This window comes from Rhamphochromis longiceps, linkage group LG19 (genome assembly GCF_057381845.1).
Source record: "Rhamphochromis longiceps isolate RC_006_pf linkage group LG19, R_longiceps_female_GT1.1, whole genome shotgun sequence".
In the NCBI taxonomy this organism is placed as follows: domain Eukaryota; kingdom Metazoa; phylum Chordata; class Actinopteri; order Cichliformes; family Cichlidae; genus Rhamphochromis; species Rhamphochromis longiceps.
The window spans coordinates 27,826,128-27,851,693 of NC_140575.1; the positions used below are offsets into that span (position 1 = coordinate 27,826,128).

At 43.9% G+C, this 25,566-nt stretch overlaps 1 protein-coding gene across 1 annotated transcript; it reads right to left on the reverse strand.

Annotated features, from left to right (window-relative positions):
• Positions 1-38: 38 nt before the first annotated feature.
• rlf (RLF zinc finger) lies at positions 39-25,018 on the reverse strand. Its single transcript, XM_085392434.1, has 8 exons — positions 24,738-25,018; positions 22,705-22,859; positions 15,541-15,622; positions 14,334-14,469; positions 14,021-14,223; positions 7,435-7,571; positions 7,128-7,269; positions 39-5,181 (listed from the first exon to the last, which is right to left on the reverse strand). The coding sequence occupies exons 1-8, from the start codon at positions 24,963-24,965 to the stop codon at positions 565-567; spliced, it is 5,700 nt and encodes a 1,899-aa protein (XP_085248560.1). The 5' UTR covers positions 24,966-25,018; the 3' UTR covers positions 39-564.
• Positions 25,019-25,566: the final 548 nt, after the last annotated feature.

Sequence of the window (25,566 nt, forward strand, 5' to 3'; positions counted from 1 at the left end):
AATTTAACAAACTAATAAACAATCCAGAGAGTCAAGACTGTAAATTCATTTCCACATTTATTTTATTAGAAAGTGTTACATACATGTTGGCCAACACCTGTCCACTGCAACCCAACACTGACTTATTATAAACTGAGGTGAAAAATAACCAAACGTATTCCTTCATGGACTTTGTAGTAAGGAAATATTTTCAGTCACATTTTCACAAAAGTGAAAAGGCCTTGCAATTCGCTACTGACCATTTCCAACAATCTGAAAAGCTGTACATTTATCTCAGAGAACTACAGTATATACACTTGTGACCAGGATTTAACATAATAGGTGTTATCTGAATGCTTCATTACAGATGTCTAAAAAACCCAAACAATCAGCTGGATCTAGTGTGCAGTGTTTAAGCTTGTTTTTTAATTTTATGCTAATTACTACAACTGTTCAGTTTGGCAACTTAAAAATAGCAAAAACATAACAGCATCATCATGGTTGGGAGAAATAAAAATACTGATACACAGCTGTGAAACTAAAAAGTCATTTACCATAGCCATGTTAAAAAGGTGCTCGGTTAAACTAACTTCCAAGAAGCAGTTTGCTGTTGTTGGTGTCTGTTGGGAAGAGGTCAGGCAGGGCGGTGGTGCACACGGGTCTGCCCAGGACCACCACGGGTCTGAGGTACTGAAGCTGTTTAATTGCCAGGTCCCCACACCCAGCCAGGGCTTTGTCCAGGATGGACTTCAAGTTTTGGACTGACGTGAAGTCCCCAGTCATAGAGTGGGGCTTCAGCAGTGGGGAATGAGTGCGTCTGCTGCGGGTGTGAGAGATTCCTAGCTGGTTGTTCTCTTTGACAGAACAACTACGTCTGAAAGTGTCCCGCCGTTTTGCTAATCCTGTATTTTTGTCTTTTGGAGCGGTTTCTTGTATGAACTTAAGAAATGAAGACTCAAACCCCATAGGCTTATAGCCAGCAATGTCAAAAGCCCGTGGAGAAGCACTACGAGACTGAGAGTCTTTTACGTTTGAAGGCTGTTCAGACAGCTCGTTCATCCTTTTCAGGGGCTGGCGAACGGGAGGACTGGACAACGTTACGGATCCATTTAATGTTTTACTACCATCTTTGTTGCCCGATCCATCTTGGAAGCCCTCTTCAGTAGTGAAACGAAGTGAACATGGTGGTGAGAGATCAACAGTGACCGGGCGGAGCAGAGGCTTGATTTTATCCAAGCTCAGTCTCTCCTCTGGTTTCTGAGTGCTTGGTGTTCCTGCAGCAGCGTCTTCAGCATGCCCGCCTGTGCTCGGCTCACCATATAGCACCTCGTCTGCACCAACGAGGACACCATTTCTCTCAACAGGTGGCAGCTCCTGCTCTTCTTCTCCAGGGAAGCTCAGTGCATCATGATTGTCCTCATCCTGCGTGTCCCCTTTGATGGAATGAAGACTCACGGGTGCAGGCTGTGCCCCTGCGCTTTCCGACTCTGCTTGGTACTCCATTTTAAGAACCCCATTAGGGACGCACGTGCCTGCAACAGTCGGTCTGGCGGACTTCCTTTGAATGAGTTCTTCGAGCTGCTCGGCAGTAAAAACAAGCTTATCTTCATTCTTAAAGACATCTTCTCGGCGCATGTGGTGGACCTTCAGGTAGTGACGGTTCAAGCTGTGCATGTACGTGACGACAGAATCACAGTCCTGAACCATGCATGGGTAGGCCACTCGCAAGCAGCGATCCTGGCACATCTGTAGTGCTTCTTCGTGAGATCTAAACACGTAACTGCTGAAACAATTTCTTTTCGCTCGCTTTTTTTCTCCTGAGACCTTTTTCTCCGCAGCACCCTCATCACCCAGTTGTTCTGACGTAGCTGTCACTTCAGGCTTTGGACTCTCAGCCTGTGCGGTGGGTGAACCAGGTTCCTCTTTCTGAGGACTCTCTGGTGTGACTATAAGCTTCTTTTGACACCCGGTAATAGACTTCTTGTGAGTGCTCTGCAGACGTACCACCAGCGAGTCGTACAACTCGCAGTGACTATAAAGAGTGTGCTTTTTAAGCGCACCGTCATGGCTGAACACTCTTGTGCAGCCGTCATACTTGCACCTTAATAGCTCAGGTGGTTGCGAGTGGTAATCACGAGTGTGACGCACTAAGCTGCTTTTAAGGTGGTAGGAAGCATTGCAGTTTGCAAAGTGACATTTGAACTGGGGTTGAGGTTCATCTGAGTTTGGGAGAGGCCTTTTTTTGGCAGGCTCTTTTCTCACTTCTGGACTGTGGTGCACATCAATATCTTTTTCCAACAAAAGCTGAGAGCGATTGTAATGATGTACTAACTGGAGGTGGCGCACAAGACCTCCCTGGGTGGAAAAAGCTGCATCGCAATTTTTTGCCACACAATGAAAAGGTTTACTGAACTTATCAAGTATATAGCACAGATTACTTTTGGCTACCAAGCGTCTTGTCGTTCTGACTTGCTGTGTGGTCTTATCTTCACTTTCCTGTCTCTGCTCATCTTCCTCTCTACCCTTTGCCTCATCTTCCCCTTCCTCTTCAGATGGGGAGTGATTATCAAAGTCTTTTCCATTTTCACTTATCGCTGTTGAGTTTTTGGTCTCTTGTTGGTGTTGCAACTTGGGGAGCTCTTTCTTTTTTACCTTTAGGCCGTGGTTTGTCAAAGGCGCTGTTAGTTTTTTTTTAGATTTGGACACTTTGTTTCCCTCATGCTGTACAGATGTTACACTAATCTGATCTACGCAAGTCTCACTCATGTTATGGAACTGAATATAATGGGCCCTCAACACGTGTTTTTCCCTGTGGCTCTTGGAACAAAGGTGGCACACGTAAGGCTTAAAACAGGTGGTTTTCAAAGAAGTCAACCTTTTGGCCTGTTCAATGGTACGGCCATGTCTGGTGTTATAGTGGCGCAGTAAGCTGTAACTTTGAGCCGTTCTAAAGCCACAACTTTTCATCTCACAAACATAGGGCTTAGCACTGGCTAGTGATTCACTACCACCTTCCTCAGTGGTTGCTTGTTGAGTGAGGACTTTAACCTTTTCCTCTGAAAGATGTGGTCTCTTCTGAAGCAAGACAACAGGGGGCTTTGCCATAATTGCCTGATGAAGAGATATTTGAGACGTGTTTGAGTCCACGCTGGACTGAGTGGGTTCGTTTGGCAAACTGTCGGAATTCAGGTCCAGTCTACTGAGCCCGATGAGAATCTCTTTGAGAGCATCGTTTTTTGTTTGAAGGCTTAAAGAGTTTGTTTCACTGCTTTTGGGATGAGTGGAAGCTTTTTTTTCTTGGCAAGTGTCCACAGGTTGAAATGGAGTTGGGTCGTTTTGTCCCTTCTCTTCATTCTCCGGTTGATTTTCAGACTTTATCCATTTGGACTTGGATCCCTGCTCATTGTCATGTTTGTGTTCTTTGTTCTCCAGTTTGAGATGTTCTGGGTGAGCACATTTAAGATGTCTCTGGACATCTCTGGCTCTGGAAAACGTCATGCCACACTTCTCAAAGCCACAAGTGAATTTACTTCCATCAAAACACACAGCCACCAAAGTCATTGTTGCTTTGGGCTCTTTGACGTCAGATTCCTGCAAGGAGGAGGAGCAACTCACTGACGAAGCATTCAGGACGTCTCCATTTACAGTGTCAGATTCAACTGACTTAGTAAGGCGAATGGCTGCATCAGTAACAGTCTTAAAAAGTTTCCGCTTTGCCTTCCTTTGAGCCTCAAAGTCCTCTTCAGAGAAAGTGATGTTGTGTGTTGACAGATGCTTTATAAATTCCTTTTTGGACAAGTAATACTTTCTACAGTCAGTACTAGAGCAGGTAAATGCCGCATCTCTGAAATGCTGTGCTTCATGGTGATAGATCTGTCCCAAGTCAGAGTATGTGACATAACAGCCTTTGAGCTGACACTGGTAGTTGAGCTGATAGCCATGGGTTTGCTTGTGTGTGACAAGTTCATTGGAAGTATTAAACTGCGCACCACAGCCTATAACCACACACGCGTAAGGCTGATCACCATAGTGAACTCTTATATGTTTGCGATGATGGTAAGCTGAGACAAAATGACGTCTACAGAAGACGCACTTTTCCCGCTTGTCTCTCATCTGGTGAAAATATTTCACGTTTTCATCACCTTTGTGCTCCGACTTTAAGTGGACATACAAGTACTTGGAATGTTTAAAAGTTCGTGTACATCCAGTTCCTGGACAGGGATACTCATCCCTGTTCTGCAGTTTGAAATGTTGGTCGATGTAATCGAAAGTTACATGCTCGTCGCTGTCCACATGTTTCTCTGTCCCTGTTTTGGCTTGCTGCACAATATGCTGCAAGACATCTGGATCATGGGTGGATTTGTAATACAGCATTAGAGAAGGATCGATGGTGATCTCACCCGGTTCAACGTCGTCATCTTCTTCTATCGTTTTCTGTACTTCCTCAGTCTTGGCATGATTTTTGACAAGATGTGTTTCACTCTCAATGTGTTTTTTAATGTGAGGAACGAGTTTCTTCCGACTCTCGAACTTTTCCAAGCAAATAGGGCAGGGGTGGTTGTTATCCTCTGCATGTCTTTTTGAGTGGTGAATTACTTGGGTGTCCGAGATAGACCTTTTACAAATGTGACAGCAGAAGTTCTGTTTTTTTGCCTCAGAATCACCTTTGATGTCTGTTTGGTTAATAGACTGTTTTTGATCTAGCTGTTCATGACTGTCAAGACCTCCATTTATCCCATTTTGGTGCACCGATTCTACTTTAACAGTGACTCCCTGCAGCTCATGCAGTTTATCCTTCTCAACGGCCTCTTCCTCTTCCCCTTCTGACTCTGGCCTCAGCCCCAGAAGGGAGATGCAGTGATATTTTAGAGTTTTCCAGTCCCAGAATTCGGGGTCAAAAGGCCAGTAAGCTTTCAGTGCTAGTAGCAACTCACAGCGTAGTGAGTTGGGAATAACCTCACTGTCCTGGTCATACTTTTGGTCTGGGCGCAAGTAGAGCTCCTCAAGACAGCTGAAGGCTTCCTGAGCAGGGCCAAGCAGGAACTCTGTGAGTTGGCAGGCACGCAGAACCTCAAGGTCGTCTGGAAGAAGGCAGGACACCGTCTTACAGACAGAGATCTTCGATTCCGAGTCATCCTGCTTTGGAAGTTGAAGGGCTTTCACGCAAAGCTCTACCGACGCAGGTATCCCTGGTTCCTCCGCCTAAAAAGTGATATGAAGAGTTATATTCCCATTATAGAGTGCTGGGAAATACAAAAAAATACCCTGTTACACTGGCTACATAAGCCTCTAAATACACTGCTAAAAAAATTAAAAAATTAAATTAAAATTAAATTAAAGGAACACTTTGAAAATACATCAACTTCAATGAAGGCAGCAGGGGGCTCATATCCATACTGATCTACACTGATAAGGACTGGTTACTGTGTCAGGAACAAAAGGATTCCACATCATTTGATGAAACTGAAAATGATGAAACTGAAAATGATAAACCTACAAAGTGCTGAATTCAAAGACACCCTGAAAGTCAAAGTGAAAAATAACAGGCACGCTAGTCCATTAGGCTAAAATTTGTCCTCCCAGATCTGGGCCAGGACATCAATGAGCAGGGCATCCAATCTGTCTCATACATCTTTGTTTTCACTCTCCAGTCAAGTAAGAAGTAATGCAAATATAGTCTGCCTGCCCCCATAATGCCAAACAACTAGAGCTGGGCGATATGAGATTTTTTCATATCACGATATGTTTTTTTCATTTCAGGCGATAACGATATATATCACGATATAAGCCAAATAACTATATTTGTAAGATTTAAATGTGCCGTTGCTCACAAGTAAAATGTGAAATAATCAGCAGCTTGTTTTTATTTAAATATTTATTTCCCATAATAAGTTCAACAGGGTAGATGTACTTAAGGAACATGAGACTTTTTCAGATAAATAAAGGCAAATATTACAAACTACACAAAAGGCAGCCGCTAAAGCGTTTAAGTTTCAAAATAGAACAAACGAAACAGACTACTAAATTGTCAATTCCACTTAGAAACAAAATATTAATTCTAAAAATAAATCTTAGTTTGTTTTACAGAAGAACAGACAAAACTGACTAACTTTTGTCAATATCAAATAAACTGAGAACTAAAAGGAAATTCTCAATCTCTCCTTGTTGTATAGCTTAGCTTTTCAAACAGTTTTAACAGTTACTTTAGTCTGACAAAAGCCGAATGACGAATTAGCGCTTCCAGTCAGAGACTGAGGCTACGTCCACACGTACACGGGTATTTTTGAAAACGGAGATTTTCCGTTTTCGTTTTAAAAAATAATCCCGTCCACATATAAAGGCAGAAATGAAGGAAACCGCTGCTATGAACATGCCAAAGCAGCAGGTGGCGCTAGATTCCTAACCGTGCAGAAATGTTGGCCAATCAGAAGTCTAGAAGCCTCGGTGGGAAAAAGTAAACAAAGCTGGGGCATAGAAGCAGAACCGAGTCGTATGTGTGGAGGGACAGTAACTGTGTGTATATGTAAGCATTTAAACACTGCAGAGAGTAGAATTAACAGTAACAGTATTGTAGAAATTCATTTCACCGAAACAATAACGTGGCGCAGTGTGACGCATGCACCGGTTTATTGTATTTCCAGACTTGCTTTCGGCACAATTTACAGTGCACGCTACTCTATTTTTTGTCAGACTTGAAATAGCCGAAATACCTTCACACTACGGAACTTCTATGGCTCTTCCGTTCGACAATCTCTCCGGCGTTGGAACCATCATCTGTTTTCTCTTCGGTCACGCTCGGTTGATTTTTCTAGTCGGCACACTCATTTCCTCCATTACCCGCTGGCTGCTTCCCAAACAAACACACGTGCGGCTTGGCACTTGTGCTGTACGTAACAAGTCACGCGACGTGACGCTGCGGCTGTGATTGGTTCGGCTCTGCGCTACTTAATTTGGATTGGCTGACCTTTTTTTTTTTTTTTTTTTTTTTTAAGAGGACAAGAGCGGCGAAGTCTATCGCGATAGTTTAATTTCTCTATCGAGTAAAAGTTATATCGCGATACATATCGTTATCGTTCTATCGCCCAGCTCTACAAACAACCTGTTCCATTTTAGTATCACAAGTGTAAAGCACGGGTTTTCACACTCACCTCTGTCTGAATCACACGGACCAAGTAAAGCAAATGGTCGACTGTTTTGGCAATGGCACCTAGCTGAAGGCATCGTTCCAGAAGAGACACTGGTGAGGGGTCAAGCCTCCTCTGAAGCTTACTCCACAATAAAATCAACTCCCTTTAATTTAAAAAAAAAAAAGAAAAAAGAAAAAGTTTACACATATAGTTGTTTGTGAATGCAAAAATTACCAAAGAATCACTTTCTTTTAAATAAATTCCTACATCAAGTCAAAAAAAAAGAAAATTAAAAGAGAAAACTTGTCTTTAAAGAGAGCCCACTCACCAGGAGCAGTAAAGACTCTGCTGCTGTAGCTGCTGTGTCAAGAAAGTTGTGCACAGGATGAACGCTGTATTCTCCTCCCCCTCTGTCTCCAAATTACACGTGATCTCAAGTACGTCCTTGCAGTCCAGTCTCGATATCTACAGGAAACATAATGTTGGCTGCTCAGCAAACAACGAAAGAGGCAACACATCTCCAGTCACTCAACAAAAAGTTACAAATGCCAGAAAAATCAACATCCATGGATAAACGTGTATCTTTTTGTATATTTAGTTTTATGTCAGTCATATACTACCACCAGAATATGGTGATAAAATGTTCTCCCAGTATGATTTAATACAAAATTTGCTGTTTTCTAAGATGCAGACCTTTGAAGAAGTAGTGCTGTTGTAGCTGCAGTACAACATTTTAAAATGTTTAAATGTTTCTGGAGGAATTTCATGACCCCATGAGGACAGAAAATAGTCTTAAACTCTAATGGGGTGAGCATGCCCTTGGAGGCATATAGAAAAAGCGGGGTAACTGAGCCACAGAGGCAGGAGCGCCAAAAAAAAAAAAAAAGAAGATAAAGCACATGCAACATCTGGATAATATTCTCATACTAGTCCATCGATCCATCCATCTTCATCCGCTTTGTCCGGGGCCGGGTCGCGGGGGCAGCAGCCTAAGCAAAGAGGCCCAGACCTCCCTCTCCCCAGCCACCTCCTCCAGCTTATCCGGGGGAATACCAAGGCGTTCCCAGGCCAGCCGAGAGATATAATCTCTCCAGCGTGTCCTGGGTGTGCCCCGGGGCCTCCTCCCGGTGGGACATGCCTGGAACACCTCACCCAGGAGGCGCCCAGGGGGCATCCTTGTCAGATGCCCGAACCACCTCAGCTGGCTCCTTTCGATGTGGAGCAGCAGCTGCTCTACTCTGAGCCCCTCCCGGATGGCCGAACTTCTCACCCTATCTCTAAGGGAGAGGCCAGCCACCCTTCGGAGGAAGCTCATTTCTGCCGCTTGTATCCGCGATCTCGTTCTTTCGGTCACTACCCACAGCTCGTGGCCATAGGTGAGGGTAGGGACGTAGATCGACCGGTAAATTGAGAGCTTCGCTTTTACACTCAGCTCCCTCTTCACCACGACGGACCGGTGCAGCGTCCGCATTACTGCAGCTGCAGCCCCAATCCGTCTGTCGATCTCCGGCTCCCTTCTCCCATCACTCGCGAACAAGACCCCGAGATACTTGAACTCCTCCACTTGGGGCAGGAACTCATCCCCGACCCGGAGTGGGCACTCCACCCTTTTCCGGCTGAGAACCATGGCCTCAGATTTGGAGGTGCTGATCCTCATTCCCGCTGCTTCACACTCGGCTGCGAACCATTCCAGTGCGAGCTGGAGGCCCTCACCCGATGAAGCCAACAGAACCACATCATCTGCAAAAATCAGAGATGAGATTCTGAGGCCACCAAAGCGAAAGCCCTCCGCCACTTGGCTGCGCCTAGAAATCCTGTCCATAAAAATTATGAACAGAACCGGAGACAAAGGGCAGCCCTGGCGAAGCCCATCACCCACCGGGAACGAGTCCGACTTATTGCCGGCAATGCGAACCAAGCTCTTGCAACGGTTGTATAGGGATCGAATGGCCCGTAGCAATGGGCCAGACACCCCATATTCCCGCAACACCTCCCACAGGACACCCCGAGGGACACGGTCGAATGCCTTCTCCAAGTCCACAAAACACATGTAGACTGGTTGGGCAAACTCCCATGCACCCTCAAGTATCCTGGAGAGGATAAAGAGCTGGTCCAGTGTTCCGCGACCAGGACGAAAACCGCATTGTTCCTCCTGTATCCGAGGTTCGACTAACGGACGAACTCTCCTTTCCAGCACCCTGGCATAGACTTTCCCAGGGAGGCTGAGGAGTGTGATCCCCCTGTAGTTGGAACACACCCTCCGGTCCCCTTTCTTAAAGATGGGGACCACCACCCCGGTCTGCCAGTCCACAGGTACTGCCCTGATCTCCACGCAACATTGCAGAGGCGTGTCAACCAGGACAGCCCTACAACGTCCAAAGCCTTCAGGAACTCGGGGCGGACCTCATCAACACCAGGGGCTCTGCCACCAAGGAGTTGTTTAACTGCCTCAGTGACCTCGCCCCCGGAAATTGGCGGGTCATTCCCCTCATCCCCAGACTCTGCTTCCTCCTCGGAAGACGTCTCAGTGGGATTAAGGAGGTCCTCGAAGTATTCCTTCCACCGCCTGACAATTTTCTCAGTCGACGTCAGCAGCGCTCCGCCAGCACTATACACAGTGCAGGTAGAGCACCGCTTTCCCCTCCTGAGACGTCTGACGGTTTGCCAGAATCTCTTCGCGGCAGTCCGAAAGTCTTTTTCCATGGCCTCTCCGAACTCCTCCCACACCCGAGTTTTTGCTTCAGCCACTGCCCGAGCCGCATTCCGCTTGGCCTGTCGATACCTGTCGGCTGCCTCCGGAGTCCCACAGGCTAACCAAGCCCGATAGGACTCCTTCTTCAGCCTAGTGGCTCCCTTCACCTCTGGTGTCCACCAATTGGTTCAGGGATTACCACCACGGCAGGCACCAACCACCTTGCGGCCGCAGCTCAATGCAGCAGCTTCGGCAATGGAGACGCTGAACATGGTCCATTCGGACTCAATGTCCCCAGTCTCCCTCGGAATGCTGTTGAAGCTCTGCCGGAGGTGTGCGTTGAAGATCTCGCGGACTGGGGCCTCTGCTAGACGTTCCCAGCACACCCTCACTACGCGTTTAGGTGCACCAGGTCTGTCCAGCGTCTTCCCCCGCCACCTGATCCAACTCACCACCAGGTGGTGATCAGTTGACAGCTCAGCCCCTCTCTTTACCCGAGTGTCCAGAACATATGGTCGCAGATCTGCTGATACGATTACAAAATCGATCATCGACCTACGGCCTAGAGCGTCCTGGTGCCACGTGCACTTATGGACACTCTTATGTTCGAACAGGGTGTTCGTTATGGCCAAACTGATTAGCACAGAAGTCCAATAACAGAGCACCGCTCGGGTTCAGATCAGGGAGGCCGTTCCTCCCAATCACACCCCTCCAGGTCTCGCTGTCGTTACCCACGTGAGCATTGAAGTCTCCCAGGTGGAGCACCCTCCAGCACCCCCCCCCCCCCCAGGGACTCTAAGAAGGCTGGGTACTCTGAACTGCCACTCGGCGCATAAGCGCAGATGACAGTAAGGACCCGTTCCCCGACCCTAAGGCACAGGGAACAAACCCTCTCGTCCACCGGGAAAAACCCCAACGTACCGGCAGCAAGCCGAGGGGATATTAGGATACCCACCCCAGCCCGCCGCCTCTCACCAGGGGCAACTCCGGACTGAGACAGAGTCCAGCCCCTCTCCAGGAGACTGGTTCCAGAGCCCAAGCCATGTATAGAGGTGAGCCCGACTATATCTAGCCGGTACCTCTCAACCTCACGCACTAACTCAGGCTCCTTCCCCACCAGAGAGGTGACATTCCATGTCCCTATTGCCAGTCTTGGCAGCCGGGGGTCAGTCCGCCAGGGCCTCTGCTCCTGGCCGCCACCCGGCACACAATGCACCCGACCCCTATGGCGCCTCCTGCGGGTGGTGGGCCTGCGGGAGGATGGGCCCATGTCTCCTCTTCGGGCTGTGCCCGGCCGGGCCCCATGGACTAAGGCCCGGCCACCAGACGCTCGCCCTCGGGCACCCTCCCCGGCCTGGCTCCAGGGCGAGGCCCCGGTGACCCTATCCCGGGCAGGGTAAACTATTCCCTCGGTGTCCTTTTCATAAGGGTCTTATGAATCGCTCTTTGTCTGGTCCCTCACCCAGGGCCAATTTGCCATGGGAGACCCTACCAGGGGGCAAAAGCCCCCAGACAACATAGCCCCTGGGATCCCTGTGACACACAAACCCCTCCACCACGATAAGGTAGCGATTCAAGGAGGAGCTCATACTAGTCTGATTTATAAAATGTATAAGAGAGCAAACTAAAAACTTCCTCCTGACAAAACAACAACTTTTTTTTCCTTCACTGTATTATAATAATGAATGTTCTCTCTTCATGGCAGAGAAATTATGTTATATTTATTTAAAAGGCCATTTTTCCATTTCACTCTCTCACACACACAGAAAATGCAATAGGACACTCGATCTAAATATCACTGCACCGCTGACTCAAGTTTTCTTCACAGCTTTATATTTATAAAGTATAATAGCCTCTTTCTTCGCTCACTTAGACATTATGTGTGGAAATGTGAGCCGTTTGATTAAACAAAACTATTTTTGTATCATTTTTTTATCCCGAGTTCAAAGCTGTGTGGCTTTTGTATGAATATAAAAAAAAAAAAAAAAAATGCCCAACATACTGACAACTCTGTGTGTGTAATAAAATTACACTTCTTTCTTTTCTGATCATGCAAATCCTATACCTAGTCTGCACTTTTATCTGAAACACTGGCGAGACACTGTAATCAAAAGAATAAAAGGAGACAGCATGTAAAACAAATCCAAACACTGCTTAGTAGAGCAGGGCGATATGGCCAAAAATATTTATCACGATATATATTTGAAAATTTGCGATAACGATATAACCGACGATATAATTGATGCGAGACAAAATACAACTCCACAACATTACTAGCGCAAAAAGACAACCTTCCATTTATTTTCACTTAAACAAGAAGCTGGTTTTTATGTACATTAAAGCTTTATAAAAATGTAACAGTGCAAATGCAAATTCCTTGCTGAAAGTTTAACCAAAAGGCATTTCCAGTAGAAATGGGCTGACATATCCTGAGCATAACCATATATAATATCCACTGAAGTTAAAAATAGGTGCTTTGCAACATTAAACTGCAGTGTGCAGTACGCATTTTTCGGACCATAAGGTGCACGGGATTATAAGGCACATTAAGCGAAACAAAGCAGTCAGATAAATCAAACTTTATTAAACTCATTCTTCTTGCTTCCTCCACTTCTGTACCATTGATTCATTAATGTTGAATTCTCTGGCAGCTGTTCTATTCCCATGTTGTTGCAGTATATTAATGACTAACCTCGTATTGTGGATGGATTATCTCAGTTGTTCTCCTGACTGAAGTTTGGTCCGTTTACAGCATCCTGCCATGCGATTGCATTTGTCTCTAACCATGAAGAACCTTCACGTTAACTTTTATAAGTGGAAAAGTGTTAGTGTTCGTCCTCCAGCTTCACTGTTTATGTTATGCTAACATAGCTGTATCGCTAGCGATCACGTAGCACATCATTATATACCAGCTAGCCCAACTTCAGTAACCCTACAAACGTCACTGCTTTTTAGTTTCCTGTCTTCATTTATGTTGGAAGTGATAGCAGAGCTGTACGTTTGATTTTTTTCAGAAATCTCTCAGTCAGAACATGCAATATCATGCTTAGGTAACTAGCGAAACTAGCGAGCTAACTTCCGCTAGCTTCCTGCTAACTTCTAACTCCGTTAAATGTAATAACTTTTGTTTTCATGGATGCCTGGAAGTTAAACTTTATAGTTACACCTGGTAAAGCAGCAATGCTGATCGTTTTATTAAAGATGAAAGAATTTAGACAGTTTTTAACTCTAAGTGATGCTGCAGTGATGTTTGACCTGAAGCATACGGAGTTTAGGACCCAGATTACTCCCAGATTTAAGAGCATCTTAGTCCGACAAATATGACAATGACAACGGCCGCTTGCATGTTCTGCAAAAAAATGTGCTTTGTCGTGTATCTGACGGACAAACACCAAACCAGTTCCACATCACGGAAGTTGCACCATTTTTACAAACCAATTCTGGTTCATCTGTTTCACTCAACAATCGGCCATGTGCGTATGAAAACAAAGGCACTGCGCATGCGCGTTTTACTCCCATTCTATCGCGATATTTCATTTTCCTATCGTTGCCTAACATTATACCGGTATTACCGTGAACGGTATAATATGGCCCAGCCCTACTGCTTAGTACAGGAATTATCAATAGTAACTGACAAAGAATAATTATTATGCTAAGGTTCTTCTGTGTGCACATGGGTTAGATTTATGTACAAAGAAGCAGGCTAAAACACTTTTACAGCATACAATATAATGCCAAACTGAAACTAGGCCACAAAGCACCCAAATGTTCTATCGGCTGGAGGATTTTCTGAGTCCTCCAACTGAAAGCCAGAAAACTGAAAGCTCAATTTGCATGTGGGTTTGAAGCTCTATTTTTGGAGTCAGTGCAGAAAACCCTTATGAATAGGTAAATTTTTTACACTCATTCTAAAAAGATTTGACTTGCAAATATGCCCCATTTTTCTTTATCAGCTAATATCAGTTACAGATTGCTTGTGTATGTGTGACTGAATACTAAGAATGGATGCTTTTGTCTGTCCTCTGAAAGCTTTGGGAGGCCATCAGTCGTGATCACCTGGCACACATTCTGTGTCACACTGAACGCTTCTTATATTTTTGATACTCTTCACGTTGGTTTGGTGAAAATGATAAATGTAGAAACTCATTAATTAATTTACTGAAACACCCAAAAGTCACCAAAGCAACCAATCCCAGCTCACAAAAAGAAACTGCTGGAATACCTCCATTATGGCCTCTTCGTTGGGCAACAGGTGACAAAGCAGGGAGACATATGTCTGACGAAACGTGGCTTGATTAGAAAAGGTGCTGCATTCAGTGCAAGCTTTGGCCAAAACCACAGCTTTGGCAATCTCGCCCATCTTTTCCAGATGTTTCACCCGCATCTCCATGAAGCCCTCGCCCTCCAAGCTGATATATGCATTAACTAAAGACAGAATTCAAACAAAATCCAAGTCACAAATAAAGAAAAAGCCAACGTAGTTCTAAGTAACTATAGTTTTAAAATAAAAAGAACCTAGTTGATTAGATCCTAACCTTCTTCTGGGTTAGTCAGCTGCCCGGTGAGGAGAGATGTAAGGACAGGGTTGCTCCATGCCCCTCCCTCTCCTGTGATTTGGAGTAATGCTTGAAGGTCTGTGCTTCCATACTGTAGCAGGGTATCATGGGCAATCTGCACACAACACAAAAATGGTAACGCTAAATACAATAACATTGTTCGGTCAGCATCTTTATAAACATTCATTTTCATGAATACAAAAAATATAATTATTAAGGGCTATGTTCCCTTTATGGAGGCAGCAGTGCTGCTTTCTCTCTGTTGATGTGTGATAAAATGATAAATGAACAACTCAAAAGGCTGTCACAGTTTGTGATTCAGCACAAGCGATATTTCATTATCTGCTCTACACCAAGCGAAACGTTTGTCACTGTTCACATCTAAAAAGGAAAACAGGTGACAGCTCAGCACAGCCTGGTTTAGAATTACTTTTTCTTTGCTGACAAGTCTGTCTGTAGAAATTAAGACTTTTTTTCTCCTTTTTGAAATGTCAATCAATCAATCAATGTCATTCAGCATGTGGGTGAACTAAACTTAATATAGTGACTTCGCAGCCCAAAATCTAGTATCAAAGAAAGTAAGAGTACTTAAAAACCTATATGAGACTTCAGCTACAGAGCTATTACATTCCCATAAATCTTCTCAGTATGTCACAGTTTTGCTCAGCTTGAACATATTGAATCAATTTAGCAACGTATTCTGCCAACTCTTCAGTGCACATTTGCCACAAGAAATCAAGTCCACAGCCATGCGACCCACCCCATGAGACGGAAGCGCTTCACTTCATCCTTTGGAAACAAAACTGCTGAATGTAAGAAAAATTGAAACACTATTCTTTTTAAGTCTTGTATCTTTAAATCCTTTGAGAAAATAACTAACTATTTCAAGCCTGATACTGAAGATATTCACACCTAGATTGGTTTCATATTGAAGTACAGATTTGACAACCTGTGAAGAGTGAGAGGTTATAAAGACAGATGTTTTAGACTCACCACGGGGTAAATAAAAACAAAACAATGCTGTCCACACCAATTTGAAACAGCTCGTCTTTGGGTTTACTTTTAGGAGGGCTTTTACAGAAAACGCCCAAAGACTCAACTTGACCCCCCCCTTCACAGACACACACAAATTTACTTTTCTCTATGCAGTCACCCATCAGCAAACAATGCTTTGAAGGTCCTGTACCTGAACAGAGTGGTGGAACTGAACCCAGGCTTCATATGGGATTTCATTCTCAGGCACTGACAGCAACAGTTCAAAACAGCTCCTGTAGTAAAAACAAGGAGATGTTTTATGACACTATAATAAAACAGTGCAAAACAGAACAGCCAACGACAGTATGAAAAGTGTGCAGAGTATGATCCAACCTTCAAGCCACCATGGCCGCCCCCCTACAAGGCAGTGTTCCTAATAATTCAATATTAATATTCACTAATATTCCTGTACACATGGATCTGTGTGCATGCCAATTAATATCCTTATAAGTAAGTAAGTAAGTAAAATTTATTTATATAGCGGTTTTCACAGATAAAAATCACAAAGTGCTTTACAACACAGGAAATGGGAATATAAAAACAATATAACAGTAAATAAAACAATGTAAAACAATAAAACTATAAAAACAGCATAAGAAATTAATCAAATGCTTTTCTAAATAAAAATGTCTTCAGCTGTTTCTTAAAAGAATCAATGGAGTCCGTGCAGCGAAGAGACAGTGGGAGAGAATTCCACAACCGTGGTACCACAGTCTGAAAGGCCCGATCACCACGAGTTTTAAAACGAGTGCGCGGTACCACCAGCAGTCTCTGATCTAATGACCTTAAAGCCCGAGAAGATGCATGTGGTTTCAGCAGGTCAGATAAATATTGAGGAGCCTGACCATGTAGGGCCCTAAAGGTTAGAACTAAAATTTTAAAATGAAACCTAAAATTTACAGGCAACCAGTGAAGGGAGGCCAAGACTGGAGTGATATGCGATCTTCTCTTGGTGCCTGTTAAGAGACGTGCTGCAGCATTCTGCACAGTCTGAAGACAATTTAAGGCTGATTTGTTAAAACAAGTAAAAAGGCCATTAGAGTAGTCTAAACGAGAGGAAATAAAAGCATGAATAATCATCTCAAGTTCAAGCTTTGAACTTAGGCTTCAGGGGATCCTTGTCCAACAAGGATCCCCTGAAGCCTATTACCGCTGACATTAGAGTGGGGTGCGCCTTCAACAGACAGCCGGTTGCTGGCAAAAAGAGAGAGGCAACCATTTATACCCACATCCACAGACAACTACAATTGTGGTGGGAAGCTGGAGCATCCAGAGAGAACCCACACGGACCTATGGAGAACATGCAAACACACTGAAACACTGCAGCTGACCAGATACAAAATCTTCTCGCTATGACGTCAGTGACAATAACTGCATAGTACACAAATATTGAAAAGTGAAGGTGCTTCAATTATTTTGTTTCGTTGCATCAAAACATTTTCAGCAGTGGCCAACTCGTTTGACCGTACGTCCACAGCTTTTTTTAATTCTTCAAGCACCATTCTGTAGGCTTGTGTAAAGATATTTGCACACAAATTGTCTAATTACCAAATAATGGTTATACAAATGTGTCCATTCACATACGAGTTTCTGTTCAGATAGCATATTGGTTTTAACCACCATAACTGCGCTTTACGTGTCAGTTAATAAGTGGGCTGATTTCACTTAAGGTCTTTGTATGTTATAACTTGGCTCTTCTCCATGGCTGGCTAACAGACCAACAACAACATAAGCAAGAGTAGCCCACTCCATCTGACAAAGCACACCCTCTACATGTAGACTGGCAGTCTGTGACTGCCCACAGATTCTTTTAGCTACCTCAAGAAAAGAAAAAAAAAAAAACTCCCAAAAAACAAAACAACAACAGCATTCCATGTTTACAAGTATGTGCATCCCTCCTAACCAGAAATGTATGCTTTTCTTCATCACTAACCTAGCATTGCAAATTGTTGTGTAGTTTGTGTACAAGCAAGCGGCCACATGTTGCAAACTGCAGCAAAAACAGGTAAACAAAATGTGCATTCAAACAGTGTTTTTAAACCTAAAAACAAATCAGCATGCTGAAGAAGTTTAACATACCGTTCACATGACTAATACAGTTTATTCAGGATAACAGTGGATTTTCAGTGCACATGTAATGAGACAACTCCCTACACCTTTGATCGCATCATGCCTCTAAACCTTTCCTGGCTGAAGACGTATGACTGGTCCTAGCAATGAACACAAAGGCACAAATCTCTGACCTAGTTCAGCTCATGTTGAGAAAGTCACAAAATATCTTAGATAACTCATTTGTAGTACGAGACCTTTAATGCCCCTTCAAGGACGTCTTGAAGCACATCTAATCCCAAACAACAGCCACTCAATCCCAGTCAGTGTGAGCTTTGATTTCTTTTTGTTTTGGTTTGCAAATGACAGTTACTTAAACTAATATTTTTAAATGACAAAACCAATAATGCTATAGCCTTTAAAAAAAATAAATAATAATAATAATAATCATCAGTTAGTACCAGGAAGCACAGCATGCATATAACTGTGCACAAAATGAAGAACAAAATTAGCTGAGGTTATTATTACAGTTACCACTGCTTACGTTTTACACTTAGTATCACTGCATACCTCAGATTTAAACCATAGCTGTGACATTTACATCAATTTACAAAACCACTTATTTCCTGTGTTGGCAATTTACCCTCTATATTTCAGCAATGTTTTCCCATTTTCAACGTATAAATGTACTTTTATGCCCTGGGCAGAGGCAGGCTGCAATTGCACCAAATCGGTTGGAGGATTTCCATAATATTTAGTTTCTTGTTTGTACTCGGACTGTTGTGAGAAAGCTAAAAGTCTTTCATATTAGGAAAGCCACCTATTGTACTATGTCTCTTTCTGGACTCCTGTATGCATATAAAAGCTTTGCTCACTCTACAGGACGAGTGCTTTATTGGTGTTTCGTTACCCATTCAAATATGGGGGAAAAAAAAAAAACAAAAAAACAAAAAAAAAAACAACACACGCACACAGTCATTGATATACATACTGCAAAAACATTTGTTTAATGTTCTTAGACCAATGACGTATCTGGAATATTTCATTTGTACATTCTCCCCAACTCCATGTTCTGCTTTGAATTTATTAAGCAAAGCAAAGAAAGAAAAAAAAGGAAGCGAAACTGAAACAAAAAATAAAACTGAACCCAACAGAAAAAGACATGTTAAGAAGGCTGAACGGAAAAAAGCGCCAGGATCATCAGTGCCTCGGAATAGCGGCAGGCATATGGAGAACACGAATAAAGCATTTAGTCAGATTGCAAAGTGTACTTGTGAGGATTGGCAGATGGAAAAGAGGGAGACTAGACTCACTCCCACTGGTTAATAGTTATTACCACTTAGGAAAGAAACAATCAGCGTTGGTGTCTTTAATTGTCAACGCTTGATCTCATTTTCAGACAGCACAAGCCTGCTGTATAGGTGTAATGACTTGAGTTTACAGAAAATGCTTGAATTTGAGCTACATTAGACAAAGTTGAGTGAGCAGGCTATTAAGGACTTTGTAAATAATTGAAGAAGCTGAGGGGAGTGCAGCTGTAGAGAAAACAATATAAAAAATTAAAAAATAAAGGAAAATGTGTTTTTATAATCTGTGTAAAACAATCCTTTCTTGAATTTTATTAATATAAAATATGTTTTGACCAAATGATTTGCCTGCTGATTGAGGAATTGGTATTATTGCTTCTCTGATCAGGAGTGAGGATATTGTTCGTGTAAAACTGCTCTCTCGGTGGTGCTGCAGGTAAAGCCGTTTGCAAGTGGTAAAAGATGGAGCCCTGCAATAGAACTGTAGTAAACAGGCTTCCTGTCTAACCAGAGAAGATGAAGGCTGAAGACACAAACTCTCAGAAGAGCTATTCACTGGAAACTAGTAGACAGAGAGAGGACAGGCCCACCTGCCCCATCCCTCTCGCTGTGGGGAATGAGGCACAAGGGGGGGATGTTACTGTGAACAGGTCTCAGGTGGCCCACCCCCACAGAACGCATGCAAAATAACCCAATCTGATCCTGCAGGAGGTGTTTGTATCAGACTCAGTCACTTCTCTAGTCTACTGCATTTCTTTTCTGTTTGGTGCTTTCACTTCCTTTTGCAGTGCACACTCAGAGCCTGTATGACACACTACCAAGAATGTTGATTCCAAGTTCCAAGTTCCAAGTTCAACTTTATTGTCACTTCAACCATATACAGTTTAAAAATACACAGTGAGGCGAAACAACGTTCCTCCAGGAACCAAGGTGCTACAAGACAAGTTAGTGCAAAAAAAATAATAATATATAATATATCTAGTAATAATATTGTGCAAAAGAGCATTTACAGGTTGGTGTGTGCGATGGTTTGGTGGTGTAGGTCAGTGTGTTTGCGCTTTGTGTTGGTTAGTCAGTCCAGTCTCAATGTTTTGAGGTATTTGAGTTAAGCTGAGTGATAATGTTAGTGTATGTGTGTGTGTGCGTGTTTATCAGTCAGTCCCTTTTTGCTGAGGAGACGGATGGCTTGTGGAAAAAAGCTGTTGCACAGTCTGGATGTGTGTGCCCGAATGCATCGGTACCTTTTTCCAGATGGCAGGAGTGTAAAGAGTGTGTGAGAGGGGTGTGTCCGATCAGCCACAATGCTGGTGGCTTTGCGAATGCAGCGTGTGGTGTAGATGTCCTCAATAGAGGGTAGAGAGACCCCGATGATCTTCTCTGCTGTTCCCACTATCCGCTGTAGGGTCTTGCGGTCTGATATGGCACAGCTCCCAAACCAGACAGTGATGCAGCCGCTCAGGATGCTCTCAATAGTTCCTCTATAGAAGGTGGTCAGGATCGGTGGTGGAAGCCGGGCCTTTCTCAGTCTTCTCAGAAAGAAGAGACGCTGTTGGGCTTTCTTGTGCAGGGAGCTGGTGTTGAGGGACCAGCCGAGGTCCTTCTCCAGGTGTACACCCAGGAATTTGGTGCTGTCAACGATCTCCACAGAGGAGCCGTTGATGCTCAGCGGTGAGTGGTCGCCTCGTGTCCTCCTAAAGTCAACAACCATCTCTTTTGTCTTGTCAACATTCAGAGACAGGTTGTTGTCCTTACACCAGTCCGTTAGTCTCTGCACTTCCTCTCTGTACGCCGACTCGTCGTTCTTGCTAATGAGACCCACCACAGTCGTGTCATCAGCGAATTTAATGATGTGATTTGAACTGTGTGTTGCTACACAGTCATGAGTCAGCAGTGTGAACAGCAGAGGACTGAGCACACAGCCTTGTGGGGCCCCAGTGCTCAGTGTGGTGGTGCTGGAGGTGCAGTTCCCGATCCGTACTGACTGAGGCCTTCCGGTCAGAAAGTCCAGGATCCAGTTGCAGAGGGAGGTGTTCAGGCCTAACAGGCTCAGCTTTCCGATCAGTTGTTGGGGGATGATCGTGTTAAATGCTGAGCTGAAATCTATGTACAGCATTCGGACGTGTGAGTCCTTCTTGTCCAAGTGTGTCAGGGCAAGATGGAGTGCAGTGGAGATGGCGTCGTCCGTTGAGCGGTTATGGCGGTATGCAAATTGCATTGGGTCCAGTGAGGGGGGCAGCAGGGTCTTGATGTGTCTCATGACGAGCCGTTCGAAGCACTTCATGATGGTGGGTGTAAGTGCGATAGGGCGGTAGTCATTGAGACAGGACACAGAAGACTTCTTGGGCACGGGGACGATGGTGGTGGCCTTGAAGCACGTGGGGACAACGGCACTGCTCAGAGAGATGTTGAAGATGTCGGTGAGAACATTTGCCAGCTGATCAGCACATTCTCTGAGCACTCTGCCTGGGATGTTGTCTGGTCCAGCAGCTTTACGTGGATTGACTCTGCATAGAGTTTTCCTCACCTCAGCTGTAGTGAGACACAGGACCTGGTCGTTCGGAGGAGGGGTGGTCTTCCTCGCCGCCACGTCGTTCTGCCTGTCGAACCGAGCATAGAAGTTGTTAAGCACATCTGGGAGGGAGCCGTCACTGTCACAGGCAGGTGGTGTCGTCCTGTAGTTAGCGATGGCTTGTAAGCCCTGCCACATGCGTCGTGTGTCGCCACTGTCCTTAAAGTGGTTGTGGATTCTCTGGGCGTGTGCGCGCTTCGCCTCTCTGATGGCCCGAGAAAGTTCAGCCCTCGCTCTTCTAAGCGCCACCTTATCTCCCTCTTTGAAGGCAGAGTCTCGGGTCCTTAGAAGTGCACGCACTTCCGCAGTAATCCACGGTTTCTGGTTGGGTCGTGAGATGATGATCTTGGAGACAGTGACGTCATCGGTGCACTTGTTGATATAGCTGGACACTGATGATGTGTACTCCTCCAAGTCAGTGAAGTCGCTGTAAGTTGCAGCCTCTCTAAACATGTTCCAGTCAGTGCTCTCAAAACAGTCCTGAAGAGCAGAGATGGCTCCTGCTGGCCAGGTTTTCACCTGCTTCAGAACTGGTTTTGATCGCCTGACGAGTGGTCTGTATGCTGGAATTAGCATAACAGAGATGTGGTCTGAGTAGCCGAGGTGGGGGCGGGGCTCTGCCCGATATGCGCCGGGGATGTTTGTGTAAACAAGATCCAGCGTGTTTTCTCCCCTCGTTGCAAAGTCCACATACTGATGGAATCTAGGAAGCACTGACTTGAGATTTGCATGGTTGAAGTCCCCAGCAACAATAAACAGTCCATCCGGGTGTGTATTTTGCAGTTCACTGATCTTTGTATACAATTCCCATAGCGCTTCCTTAGCATTAGCGCTAGGTGGAATGTACACTCCGATAATGAAAACAGTGGTGAATTCCCGTGGTAAGTAAAAAGGTCTGCATCTAACAGTCACAAACTCCACCAGCGATGAGCAATAACTAGAGACTAGCACAGAGTTCTTGCACCATTTCTCGTTGATGTAAACACACAAGCCGCCACCGCGAGTCTTACTGCACAGAGCTGCATTTCTGTCGGCGCGAAACGAGGCAATTTTTGTAATGTTAAAATTAAAAAAAAAATAAAAAAAAAGGCTGTGTATCCAAAAACATTAAGTTACACTAGTAAAAAAACATGTTGGTATTCCTTTTGTTTCAAAGCATAATAACTGAGTTTGATATACCTGACATGACATTTGTTGTGATATGACTATTACACATGCACACAATACGTATAGCCTTTGTCTATACAAGTTATATTGAAATGATTTCAAATTGCTCCCATGCATAAACCAGACATTCAAACTACTTTGACACCTATGACACCTCGCACACATTCTCATGAGATAATCAATTGCTTATCTCTCATAATTCAGTATATTTTACAGTACTCACAAAGCTAGCCGCTTCAAAACGAGGGCCACTCTGTCGGACTCTGCCGTGAGGTGGGATCGAGCTGAAGCAAAGCAGTTTATGGACAGACAGTAGACCTCCAGAAGAGGCAGCCCATGTTCCATGGAATTCCTGCTTCCAGCATAGTGCATCAGTGCCTGCAAAGACACACAAAGGCATCAGAAACTGAAAAAAAATTGTTGATGAAGCAGATTTGAAAGTAGAGTAGAAATATGTAGTAGCAATGTTCAAAAACTACAACCAGAAGAGGAAGCATTTGCCATGGATGAGCAAAGGTTTTCACCTTAGGGAGATGCCTGTCTATACCTGATTGATCCCAGCTGACACACTGTCTGGTGTGTGCCTGCTGTGCTCCAGATTGGGCCTGAGGGGACTTAACTGTTGCTTTAAAACAAAAAAAGGAAGGAAGACTTCATACAGTACATGATCATCACACATACATAATGATCTCATACTGTATATGACCATTAAATTTGAGTTCTTGGGATGATTCAACCTGGTATAATTTCACACAATTTAAAACAGAATCAAATTCAATTAATTAAATTAATATTACCTACAAGAAACAGGTGTTTTATATAACTCAACATTTACTGTTAACAGGGAGGAAGGTCTCGTTTCGCGCAAATACTCAGCGATCAGCTGTCCTTCAGGAACAGAGAAGTCAACATCTACACCCATCTGTCACCTGCTTGTAGTTGGTGGGTATACACATTAAAATCATAGCGCTATCAGCATCCCAGGAGTCTCATTTGCCAGATAGAAGGAACTTTTCTAGGTGGTTCTCGTGCCCACAGAGGCACTAAATTAATTCCCCTCTGTCTAAATATACAGTACCCTCTCAAAGGAAGGTAGGAATAAAGTCTAGGCCCTAAAGACCTACATCAGTGTACTAATTACATCCCTGAGATTTCCGACTGGAATTGGGAGTCACACAGATCTTTTTGCCTTTGTTTTACGAAAACCTGGAAGATTGAAGTTAAAACTGTACTGAAATTGAGTTTTAGTGTTAAATCAAGTGTCATTTTACACAGTTACCAACACCAAACATGGGAACGCATACAATCTTTCAACTTACTTATAAGGGGGAAGTTAGAGCTGTTGAAATCATTGAGAAATATTCAAAAGCAGCCTAATTAAAGAAGACCTGTCAGGGTGAACTAGCTAATGAATTACTCCTGCTATACCATTCTCAAAGGCTGCTGAACAGGTTTCAAGGGAAGCTCTCTAATGGTTGAAAAACTTGCAGAGTCCCTTAAGCAGCAAAAATGAAAGTGATACCTAGTTTTTAGTTAAATCAGATCCTTTAGAAAGCGGAAGCCACAGTAATTTCCCTACCATGATGACTAGATTTGTGTTTTAACTGGACTCCAATCTAAGATTTCTTTAAGGGAGACTAAAAATCTCCATTGTCGTAACTGACAGATGCGCAGGTTTAGAAACTGTCACATTTCAAGAGCACAGGAAAAGCTTATTTTCTTGAAAGTGGTCAAAATGCAACACTCCTTAGTAGCTAAACGCCCCCCAACAACAAAAATATTATGATAAACATATCTCGACGCTGCCCCGCCCCACAGGCATGCAGTAATACATGATCTGCAAACTGTGTCAATAAATTCATACAAACATCTGTATTACATTTTCTTCGTTGCCACCATAATCACTTCCCAAATAAAGCAAAGCTAAAAGACCTTTGATCTTTGAATGTAAGGCGACTCGAACCTGCAAATTGAGCAACAAATCACTGAGCTGCAAATAAGTCCAACGGCCGTGAGTTGTTTGGGTGTAAAAATAATAATAATAATAATGATAAAAAACACAAAAGCATATGCAAATATGCGCAAAAATAAACGTACTGCAATTGGGTGTAATCCTAACCTAAACTTGGCCAGTTAGCTAACAGGCCAGCAATCGTTGCTGGTAATTCTGCTTGCGGGATGCGAGAGGGAAAAAAACAGTCCTCGGTGAGCTAACGATAGGCTAATTGTAGCTTCGATGCTGCATGTACACATTACCTGACAGAAGTTATCGCAGTACTCCGTGGAAGACGCTACGGAGATTTCTTGTTGCCTGAGGACGTCCTCGAAAGCTCTCAGTGTAGCCAGCAGGTTTTCCATTGCAACTAGGGTATCTTCGGCCGTGTCCAGGGCCCAGTCGCTCCATTCGTGCTCTGGTTCGACATTATTCTCCGCCATCTTCACTCTCCACCACAGCGCGTATGCAGTGCAGTCTGACGACCCCATTCAATGCTGTCGGAATATTTAAATACGTCAGCTGAACTGACACCAAGATCACCTGAAAAGTAAGTAGAGGGGGTGGTAAGAGCAGAAATACAAAGTGGGCTTGTACTGTTATATTCAGGCCGTTGTTGCTATTCCTTTTTAACCGCAATATCGATATACTTTATTTTCTATCCAATATAAACTTTGCTCTCTAAATTTATGCGAACAGTAATTCAGTTATTCTGCTTGATTTTAGCTCTGTGTGCTTTTTCTTACATCCATCTCTTTCTATTCTATTTTTTTCAGTCTGAAAATAATAACCTTTATTACAGTTTTTCTCGGGTGGTACACTGACACTGATAGTTACGCAAAGCACCAAAAGGTAGCGTGACATAGAGCATAACACACCTGACAGTTTATCAGACCAGAAAAAAATCAACTGCACTGTACCCCCCCCCCCCCCCCCCCCAAAAAAAAAAAAAAAAAATCGTAATAATTGGTTGATCAAATATTATTCAACTTTATTCAACTTCGGTGGCAATTTTTCGCTAAAACTGCATGCCAAATAAGTGCTCAGCTAGCGCTATTAGTAAAAATCCGATATTCTAGGAAAATAAATGTT

Excerpts from the sequence above, each read along its gene's own strand:
- rlf (XM_085392434.1), bottom strand. The coding sequence starts at position 24,965 with ATGGGGTCGTCAGACTGCACTGCATACGCGCTGTGGTGGAGAGTGAAG. Across the intron at positions 22,860-24,737 it reads ACTGCGATAACTTCTGTCAG|GCACTGATGCACTATGCTGG; the intron begins GTAATGTGTACA and ends GTGTCTTTGCAG. Across the intron at positions 5,182-7,127 it reads TCCGTGTGATTCAGACAGAG|GCGGAGGAACCAGGGATACC; the intron begins GTGAGTGTGAAA and ends ATCACTTTTTAG.